Below are 10,331 nucleotides of genomic sequence, written 5' to 3'. Positions count from 1 at the left end.
AGAGGGAGGGACGAGGTGGCGGGGCAGGGGCGGAGCGAGGACTGCGCGGGGGCGGCGCGAGCCGGCCGCGGGACCCCAGGCCCGGAGCTGTGCGTCCCCCCCGAGTCTCCGCGTTTGGTCGTGAGTCCCCTCCCCTTTCCCGTGCGATCTTCGGATCTCCGCCACATCTGTGGTCAGAGCCTACATGGCGGGGGTGGGGGTGGGGGGCACTAGAGGGGCGAGGGCTCTCCTCCCGCACAAACACCCTCTCCTTTCCGGGGACCCTTGACTCCAAGAGGACGCAGGAACCCACCCCACCCTCTCTCATCGGTTCCACCAGGAGGACTCGGAAGGGAGCCAGGCAGGGGACCGGTCTCTGCGAGGACTGTCCTGGGTTAAGGGTCTTCGGGCCGGGAAACCCCGCAGAACTCCAGAACCGAGCGGAGCGGCCAGGCAGAGCAAACCCGAAGGGCGGGGACAGGGAGGCCTTGGCAGTGACATCACTGAATTAACCTCCGGGTGCTGGGCCAGTGCAGACCCTCAGTGGTGGAAGTCCCGAAACTGACTGATCTGGAGAGTGAGGAAGCACCAAGTCGAGAAATTGGGAACTGGTTCTGGGGTTGACACCCCAGAAGCTTGAACGGATTGACACCCCAGCCTGGGGCTCCGTGGTCCGCCTCACGCTGTGTGAGTGTCCTTGACACCAACTCGTGGGCAACGTCCACGTGCAGATTCTGGTGGCCGTGTCAGGTGTGTGCTTATAAGCGAGAAGGGTGGGATGTCCTGATAGCTGCGTTGTCCGCAGCAGGTGTCCTGGGTCAGGGCAGAGAGCCAGGCACAAACCGCCACTGGGCAGTTGCCCATCCCAGGGCCTCCCACACAGAAAACCGCTGTTTTCGGGACCTAGATCTGCCACCTATTCCCCATTCTCAGATATTTTCAATCCAGAGATTTTGCATACTGACTTGAGTCCCCACCCCTGTGGAGCCTTGAATTTTCTTTCTGAATATCAAGTCTTCACCTTTGTACTTATTGATCTTTCGAGCCCTTCTTCCAGGAGTACCATCCTCGTAATTCTCTTGGGTCACTCTCAAATCTTCCAAAATTCAGCTCCGATGTCTCTCCTCCAGAACTCGTGGCTCAAAACAAGACTCTATTACTTCTCATTCCCCAGCGCCCAAGTATCAGAAAATCTGAGTTGGACGGCTCCTATATATAGTGGGGTGGGCAAAAACCAGCGGGAGTGAATTTCCACGAGGGGGCGCAAGGACCCCACGACTATTCACTATGTCCACCGGGGGGCGCCGCAGCTCGCCTCTGGCTGTCGGATTTGGGAGTCCAACACGTAGATTATCCCCGCCTGATTGGTACAAGCACCGCGACGCTATTTACATAATCTTGAAAGGGCCGTTCTGAGTGGTTAGTGTATAGAAACTGAATGTGAAACGGTGCCTTTCATTGGCTTGAATTTACCCTCTTGCAGTGCGTTCCCATCCCAGCCAGACTGGACCCAGAGGTCAGTCGGAAGCCACCAGTTAGTGGCGAGAGAGGACCCAGGTGTCCCGGCATTGGGAGTCGCGGGGTGAGTGCCGGGCCGGGCTATGGGGGCCCTTGGTCCGAGGCTGTTCGCCCCGCCCTGATCCTTCGTTCCCTCATTCGCCTGTCCAGGAGCTGGAGATGTGCACCTAGAAAAGCGCATCTGAGACATGTCAGCTCTGGAACCCTTGGCACCTGGTTCTCCACTCACTTATTGAGGTCCTCACCACATCGACCCCACCCCTACTGCCTTGAGGTAGGGAAAATGAGCCTGCTCAGCCTCAATTTCTGACTTCACAGCTCTCTCTCAGGCCTCTAAAGACCCTAGTTACGCTCCTCTGGGAATGGACCCGTGGCTCATGGATCTTGAGGCTTGCTCATACCGAGGGTCGTTCTTGCAGAGTCGCCCCAAAGTAGGGCCCCAGGGCTTGGAGAAGCATGGGCACCAAGAATGAAAGCCCAGAGCCAGACTACCAGAAACAGTTCCAGGCTGCGGTCAGCGTCATTCAGAACCTTCCTAAGAATGGTGAGGCTGCGGGGACCAGCGCTTTGGGGTTCAGGATGCTGGGGTAAGACTCTAAGAAATTAGTGAGGAAGATCCTTGCAGTGTTTTCACACAAGTTCCTACCTGGACTATCCTGATGGTCCCCGCTATCTCCTGTCCTTGTCCAGATGGATGGGACCCCTCCCCATCTCTGCCCTCTCCAGGGGTGTTCCCCCTTTCCCTCTATTCTCTTGAGCTGGAGGTGATGTTGTGTTCTCCACTTCCCAATCCTGTACTCAGGTTCTTACCGCCCGTCCTACGAAGAGATGCTGCGATTCTATAGCTACTACAAGCAAGCTACCATGGGGCCCTGCTTGGTCCCAAGGCCTGGATTCTGGGACCCCATTGGACGATATAAGTGGTGAGCTCCTCACCTGCCCATCAACTTCAGTTCAGCTGTTAACCAGCCTTTTCACAGCCCTCTACTCCTCCCCCCACACTCCAGGGATGCCTGGAACAGCCTGGGCAAGATGAGCAGGGAGGAGGCCATGTCTGCCTACATCACTGAGATGAAACTCGTAGCACAGAAGGTATGAAGGGCTGTGGCTCTCTGTCCCCAAGCTTCCAGATCAGTGGCTTGCCCCTCACCCTTCTGGTGCTGATCTCCATCATGTCTCCTACACATTGATACCAACTTGGGAATCACCACCTTCCTGTTGCCCCTGTGTCTTGCAGGGTGCAAGGTAGAAGTGTATGCCAGGGCATAGTAATGGGGAAGGGGCCCACTGAAAGAGGACAGAGGGAGCAGAGGTGGGAAGGGCCAACTCTTCTCCATGAGAGCCCCTCCCCCACAGGTGATCGACACCGTGCCACTGGGCGAGGTGGCAGAGGATATGTTTGGTTACTTCGAGCCCCTGTACCAGGTGATCCCAGACATGCCGAGGCCCCCAGAAAGCTTCCTGAGAAGGGTCACAGGTCAGATCCCGAGCATGGGAGCTCCAAAAGTTCAAGTGAACTGTCTTAGGTCTAGGCTAAGGGGGCTGGGAAGGGAGGTGCTGGACACCGAGGGCCCCAGTTGATGTCCCTTTAAGGACCCCAGCCAGTGCTCTTGATGGACTGGGTGTTCAGCAGTGTTCCTAGCTAATGGGGCTGAGGGACTTGATGTCACTTAAGTGGTACTAGCCTTTCCCCAGCCCCATCTCTGGATATTGTGTCCTAACAGGCTGGAAAGTGCAGGTGCTGAATGGTGATGATGGGGCTGTCCCTGGACCTCCCTGCCATCCCAAGCAGCCAGCATCCCCATGCCCAGGTTAGTGCTTGGGCAGGAGGCACAAAGGACTAAACCCAGGCTGGTGGTGGCCACCTCTAGGAGGGGTGGAGGAGAGCAGGCTGGGAGGCATGCCATGCTGTGTGACCTTCATGGCTCTTGCCCATGGACACTGAGCCCCCCTACATTTCCAAAGGCCAGGGGACAGGCTCTGGGATGCCTGTTCCAGGGGCTCACTCCTGGGGTCCTGGTATCTGTGGTGGGACTCCTGGTATCTTCTGAATGGGTGTCTCTGCCCAGCTCTGCACCCCTCCCTTCCCTCCAGGGCCTTCTCTCGGCAATAACCCTACCTCCCCTTACCCAGAGTCCCAGCCACCCAGAGACCTGGACTTGGAGGTTTTCTGTGATTCCCTGGAGCAGCTAGAACCTGAGTTGGTGAGACTACCCTCCATTCCCTCTCCTTCCTTACCCACTGTGCCCTGGTTCTCCACTTCCACCCCTGGACCTGTGACTCATCTCAGCAGGTTTGGGCAGAACAGAGGGGAGCAGCTGGAGGAGAGCCTGACACCAGAAACAGTCTTGAGCCCCCTGGAGAGGAAGGTGAGCTCCTGCTGTCCTTTCACCCCCTCTGCCCTTCCCCAGGGTTCTAGGGCCCCAGGCCTTCCCTTGGCTTCACTCTTAGGGCAAAGGTAAAAGTCTAGAGCAGGTCCTGGGGACAGCAGCCTCTGCCCAGCAAAGGTTGCCAAACAGCCGCAGACGCCTGCCTGGGTGGACAAACCCCTGCCCTGCCTCCTCACCTGCAGGCCACCCAAGAGTCTCTATACCCTCTGCAGGTCGCTGAGCAAGGACAGCTCTGTCACTGCCAGCTTCATGGCTTTGGGAAGTCACCAAAATTTTCTGAAATTCTCTCTTGGGAATCTCAAAAGACAATGAATTCTGCCCTATTCCCGTTTAGAATTTCCTGTGTGCCAAATCCCCAAAGGAGCATGTCCATAAATATTTCCTGTATTTCACTGAGCAAGCTGCCTTGAGGGCTAGGGGAGCGCTCTACTACTGAGCCATACCCCCAAGTCCTTCTAACTTTCAGATGACAAAATGAGACTCCTCAAAGTTAAAGATTTACCCATATTCTTCCAGCTAATCAATGGAAATTGTGGGATTCAATCCTCTCACCCGCCACAGCCCAGTACTCAGCCCTGTGGATGAGGACATTACAAGAGGCATACTTGGGACTAAGCATTCAGCTCTACTTAGACACTTTCCCAGACCTGCCCAAGTCTGCACCATAGCTGAGTCCCCTTCCCTGTGTCTCTGTGCTTTGCAGAAGGGTTGGGGGTCACCCTGCTGGGGCCCCAGGAGTTGGATACATGGCTGGTGGGGACAGTTCGGGCACTGCAGGAGAACATGCTGGATGTCCAGGGGAGGCTGCAGAGCCTGGAAAGCAAGCCCCAGCCCCCTGAGCAGGTGAGGTCCCCCTCCCTTATTTAAGAATTGGTACGAGATTGGTACCGAACTTTGTCTCTGCTCTGGGCTCCTCATCAAGCCATTTCTGTCGTTGTCACCATGCCTCCATCTGCCCACAGCTCTGTGCAAAGAATGGTGTGGCTTCTGTTGCAGGCAGGGAGGTCAGGGGGTCTAAAGTACTTCTATCCTGGAGGGAGAGTGGGAAGAGGACCCTTCCCTGCTTATCCACCTCTGCCTGAAAGAAACCCAGCGTGAGGCTAATACCAAGAGTTAGGAGGACCATGAGGTATCTGAGCTTTGCACTAGAGCTGAGGTCCCTGTTGCCCCTCAGCCAAAACTCCAATTCTCAGATTTAGGATTTACCCCCAAACAGTTGATTCAGTCCTGCATCCTCCATCCAGCTCAGCCATGTTGAGTAAATGACAGCTAACATTTCTGGAGCCCCAGCAGCCAAATATCTGCATTCTGTCAATGAATCCATATGGTGAGCCCATGAAATAGGTTTTCTTTTCATCTCCCTTTTACACATGGAGAAACTAAGGCTCTGAGAGGTTGAGTAACTTGTCTGAGGGCACAGAGCCTCACTGAGATGCACAAAGGTGCTTCTGCAGTGCTCAGTGTCCAGCAAGGCCTCCTCCAGTGCAGTCCATTGTTATTACAGTTATTATTAACATTTAGGATGGAGTTGGGCATAGCCTCAAGTTGGTCTCCCCTTTTACTCTGGTACCCAGCATTCTGAATGGTCTGGTTTTTTTATTTTTTTATTTTTATTTTTGGAGGGATGTGCTGGGGATTGAAAACCCAGTGGGTGTTTTTTGTTGTTGTTTTTTTGGTTTTTAACCACAGAGATATGTCCCCCAAATTTTCTTTTTTTCCCCTTGAGACAGGGTTTCCTCCCTAAGTTTCTTAGGGCCATGTTGAGTTGCTGAGGCTGGCCTTGAACTTGATATCCTCTTGCCTCAGCCTCCTAAATCTCTGGGATTACAGGTATGCACCACCAGGCCCAGGTATGCATGGTCTGTTCTTGAGAAGCCTGGGGTGGCTAGAGCACAAGAGGGTTGGCTGCATGTGGGGATCTCTGGGGTGACCCCTAACCCACTGAGCATGGTGGGTATGAGCCATTACAACAGGGATTTCAACATCCCTTCTTAATGGCTGACTTTCAGAACCACCCCTCCCCCCACAGGGCATTCTTTCTTTTCTTTTACTTTTCTACTTTTTGCCAATTTTAAATGCCAAGGATTTTAGAGTAGATTATAGACATCATGATGTTTCACCTCAAAATACTTTGATTTACATCTCTCAAAAACATTCTACTACCTTGCCAAAACATTTTATCACACACAACTAATTCCTTAACTCATCAAATACCAAATTCAAATTCAGAGTTCTCCAGTTGTCCTAAAACTGCTTTTTCCAGCTGCTGTTTGCTCAGTCCAGGACTATACCCTGCACCCAGTTCTTCTGTCCTTTAAGTGATTATATTATTCTTATTATTTGGGGGGGGGTACTGAGGATTGAACCCAGGGCTTTGAGCATGGTAGAAAAGCGCTCTGCTGCTAAGCATCTCTATGCTAAGTGTCCTTTAATCTAGACCAGTGCATTCCCATGCTACTAGCTTGCTGATCAGGCTTGGGAAGGAGGCTGTAGAATGAATGTTCCACCTTTTGGGTCTAATTCCATGTGTTTCCTCTATACGATGTGTTTCCTGTGAACTGGACATTAGAAATAAGAAACTGAGTTAGGGTCAGGTTAAAGATTTTGGACCAGAGGTGATGTTCTTCACATCAGAGGACATTTGATACCTGGATGTTTACTACTAGAGATTCTAGAGATTGTAGCAAGGTCTGCTGGCATAAAAGAAGGGGTGAAGATCTCACTCCACCTGTGTAAAGTCAAGTTTTCCTCTTGAATCCAGGAAATATCTGGCTCCTCAGAATTTGCCACACAGTTTTTGATAACAATTGATTATCTTTGCCTGAATCAATTATTTAATTAGTGATTGCAAAAAAAAATGATTTTAAAATTCTATTCCTGAAACATTTATTAGATGAAAAATTTCTGTAGGGTTTCCCTGTTTATCTTGGGTTTTCTTGAAATACAATCCCTTATGGAAAAGCAGAATAAGTTCTTAATTCTTTCTTCTTATTGTTTGTGCATATGACACCTGGCATAGAACCCAAGACCTTATTATTATTTGTGGGGGGGTACTAAGGATTGAAAGGGCTTTAAGCATGCTAAGCAAGCACTCTGCCACTGAGCTGTAACCTCCAGCCCTTAATTATCTATTTTTAAAGTAAGGAGTTGACTTAAAAGTAGTCTCCTCATGGTGATAAACTTCTAGTTTTTCTTATTCGTATTTTTTTTTAACAGTACTGGAGAGTGAACCCAGGGCACCCCTCTATCACTGAGCTACACCCCAGTCCTTTTTATTTTGATACAGGGTCTCACTAAATTGCTGAGACTGGACTCAAACTTTCAATTCTCCTACCTCAGCCTCCACGTCACAAGTGTGTGATTCCCCATCCCAGTTAGTTTTCTCTTTTGAGTAGATTATGGACTCCTGATTTTTAAAGACTCAGTATCCCCATCAACTGTAATGATCATTCTTTTTGATGCCCAGATTGTCTCCAGTCTGGCAGTGGAGATCCTTGCAAGCCAGGTCTTACCTTCTTAGAACATGACCTCCTTCATTTTTAGAAGCTACCTGGCTTTCTGGTACAAGAGGCCCCACACACTCCCCACCAGCTCCTTTCACTGACCCTGTCCTGGAATCTGCCACTTCTCCAAGGAGCTCTGGCTCTTTCTAGAAGATGATTTTTAAAAATTTATTTATTTATTTATTTTTGTGCTGGGGATGGCTGGCCTTGAACTTGCCTCAGCCTCCAGTAGCTAGGATTACAGGTGTGCACCACCGGCCCAGCTGGAAGAGAACATTTCCAAACTAACATCAGGTCCTTGTTTAAAATATGTGGCACATACTTTACAATACAGGGTTTTTTGGTCCTAACAACAGGGTCATTGCTGTGTGGCCCAGAGGAGCCAGTCCCTCCCTCCAGCCTGTCCTGGCATCTGGGCCTGGAAGATGTGGGAGGAAGTTGGGTCTCAAGGAGTCAGGGACACTGCCAGCTAGTGGTTCAGACTTGGGGGTAAGATCCTCCCAATCTTGGGGAGGCAGGACTCTCTGTGAATTCTGGAAGCAGGTTCCTAAGGAGGGCTGTGCTGAGCCTAGGATGGCCTCTGACTCCTTCCCTCTTGACAGCAGAGGCCCAGGCCCAGGGCTCGGCCTTGGCCTCTCAGGCTCTCGGCTCCCACGCTGCTCTTCCTCCTCCTGTGGCCCTTCGTCGTCCAGTGGCTGTTCCGGCAATTTCGGATCCAGAAGAGGTGACTTCAGCAAGGGGCCTCTAGTCAACCCAGGGGGCTTTGAACTCCTGTCCTGCTGTGCCCTGAGTCTCCCACGTTTTAGGAGAAAAGCATTAGCAATCCCCTCCCATCCGCGTTTGCCTTGGCACCCCCTTACCCAATAGGGGCCCGATAAGACCCCACCCTTCCAAGCAGGTCACACAGACTCTCCTTCCACCCACCTCACGCTGTCCTGGAAGGCTGCAGACTAGGTGCTCATCCCCACATTTTCGGGTGGCTGTGAGCAAGGCGGGGCTGCCAGGTCTCAGCCCCTCCGGCCCCACCCTCTGGGTCACTTGACTCCAGGCTTCTCCCAGAGGCGGCTCAGCTCTTGGGCAAGTTGGGACTTGGGCCAGGCCCTGGAAGACGGATTGGCTGGGAGGTGGAGGAGTGCGCAGGCCCGGGGAGGGCGGGGAGCGCCGATCTTGCTTGCTTCCCTGTCCAGCCGCCCCGACACACCGCTCAGGACGTCTTCACAGAAGATTCTTTTACGAATGAATGTTTCACTAAATAAAATAAAACCTCAATCTTCTGCCGTCTGGGCCCCCACGAAGGGAGCGGGAAGGGGCTCGGTGCGCGAGGCACAGGACCCCGGCAGGCTCCTCCCCCAGTGCCCCGTGGACGGCCCCAGAGGCCGGCGGCTAGTTTCTGAATGAGGACTGTTTTCCCTCCTCCCCGGGCAAACCGAGGGAAAACAGGCCCCCGGCGGGCGGCCGCGCCCTGGCTCCCAGCGCCCTGCCTTCCCGCCCCGTCTGGGCACACGGGGCTGGTAGGGCCGGTCCCGGCAGAGCAAGGGGGCGGGGTGTGACAAGGAGGGCCCGAGTTTGGGGCCCTGTCCGAAGGGGAGAGCGGCGGCTTCTCGCTATGCCCGTGGCCCTCTCCTCAGCATACCTCCCATCTTCCAAGAGAACTTTCTGGAAGGCCAATGTCCAGCGGGAGCCCCGCCCCTGTTCTCCGCTGAATGCGGGGACAAGACCTATTAAGGTAGGCCTAGCTCCTGCTTAGGCCTTAGGGACCGCTTGGCTTCTGAACTTTTGTAACTTTTTTTTGCTAAGCCTCCCTCTGGTCCGTGCCTGCCCGGTCTTCCCTCCTGGGCCTCCCTGGCTCCAGCTACCAGCCCGTATTTGATCTCGACCTGGCCACTCCAAGTGCCTCCTGGTACCTGGGCAGGGTTCAGAGTCATGGAGGACTGTAGCAGCACTGACCTCCAGCAGCTGCCACCACTTGGGTCCCAGGACCTTTCTGTCCTTGAGTAAGAAGCAGTCTTGAAGGCCCTTGGCTAGAGTCCCTTAGACTTCTGAGCTCCCTCAGCCCCTCTCCACTGCCCCAAGCTTGGCCATCATTTGCCCCACTGGAAGCCACAGTCACTCTTTGGCCTTCATTGATAAAGATGAACAGCAGCAGGGCAGCTGGAGAAAGACTAAACTGGTGATGGGTTGCAGGGAGGATGCAGTCCTCCCCTTGCATGCTGGCTCTGTGAACCTGGGCAAGCTTCTTAACTGCTCTGAGCCTGGGTTTCCTTGTTTGTGAAACATGAATGATCCCTTCATCAAAAGGCAAGCCTGAGTTTAACAGTGGGGTTTAACAATGATTGACCAGATAAAATGTCTGACAAAGGAATGGAATTCAGTCAATATTGAGGTGCCTGGCCCCTTGTTTCATAGCAGAATTTCACACTGTATGAGTCTGATCACCTCTCCCCCAGTAAGACAAATGAGACCTTATAGCTGAACCATCTAGTAAACAGGCTGGGTTCAGCCTCAATTCCTCTGAAGCCTAAAAATATAGTAAAAGTTTGAAGGGCTTTTGACTCTCCTAGTGAAATTCTCTACCAAGACCCTTCCTTCTGGATTCTTGGTCTATAAGAGCCTCCTAAGGGATAGATAAATTCAGGCCGGGCACGGTGGGGCAAGCCCGTAATCCCAGCAGCTTGGAAGGCTGAGACAGGAGAATTATGAGTTCAAAGCCAGCCTCAGTAGAAGCAAGGCGCTAAGCAACTCAGTGAGACCCTCTCTAAATAAAATACAAAATAGGGCTGGGATGTGGTTCAGTGGTCAAGTGCCCCTGAGTTCAATCCCTGGTACAAAAAAAAAGAAAGAAAGAAATTCAGAGGAGGGAAGGCTTTTCAGATAGACTTGATTTACTTGAAGCCCACACAAAGCTGGGGTGGTAATTTCCAAAACACCTGGATAAGTCCCA

The 10,331-nt window shown here is 52.6% G+C and overlaps 1 protein-coding gene across 8 annotated transcripts; it reads left to right on the top strand.

Annotated features, from left to right (window-relative positions):
* The first annotated feature begins 246 nt into the window (after positions 1-246).
* Positions 247-8,664, top strand: Acbd4 (acyl-CoA binding domain containing 4). Of its 8 annotated transcripts, none has more exons than XM_046442748.2 (12): positions 247-729; positions 1,463-1,561; positions 1,648-1,771; positions 1,917-2,041; positions 2,300-2,420; positions 2,505-2,589; positions 2,854-2,974; positions 3,222-3,308; positions 3,631-3,701; positions 3,791-3,866; positions 4,591-4,730; positions 7,993-8,664. In XM_046442748.2, the coding sequence occupies exons 4-12, from the start codon at positions 1,954-1,956 to the stop codon at positions 8,116-8,118; spliced, it is 915 nt and encodes a 304-aa protein (XP_046298704.1). In that variant the 5' UTR covers positions 247-729; positions 1,463-1,561; positions 1,648-1,771; positions 1,917-1,953; the 3' UTR covers positions 8,119-8,664. The 8 variants fall into 8 exon arrangements, with proteins under 8 accessions (XP_046298704.1, XP_046298706.1, XP_058434742.1 ...); XM_046442750.2 differs by having other exon boundaries at positions 248-729; positions 7,996-8,664; XM_058578759.1 differs by lacking the exons at positions 247-729; positions 1,463-1,561; positions 1,648-1,771 and having other exon boundaries at positions 1,955-2,084.
* The last annotated feature ends 1,667 nt before the right edge of the window (positions 8,665-10,331 follow it).

The sequence above is a fragment of the Marmota monax genome, unplaced genomic scaffold (assembly GCF_021218885.2).
Source record: "Marmota monax isolate L192 unplaced genomic scaffold, Marmota_monax_Labrador192_F-V1.1 WCK01_AAM20220418_F8-fsc00205, whole genome shotgun sequence".
In the NCBI taxonomy this organism is placed as follows: domain Eukaryota; kingdom Metazoa; phylum Chordata; class Mammalia; order Rodentia; family Sciuridae; genus Marmota; species Marmota monax.
Note: the sequence above shows the minus strand (reverse complement) of the source record. Positions and strands in the feature narration are given on the sequence as shown.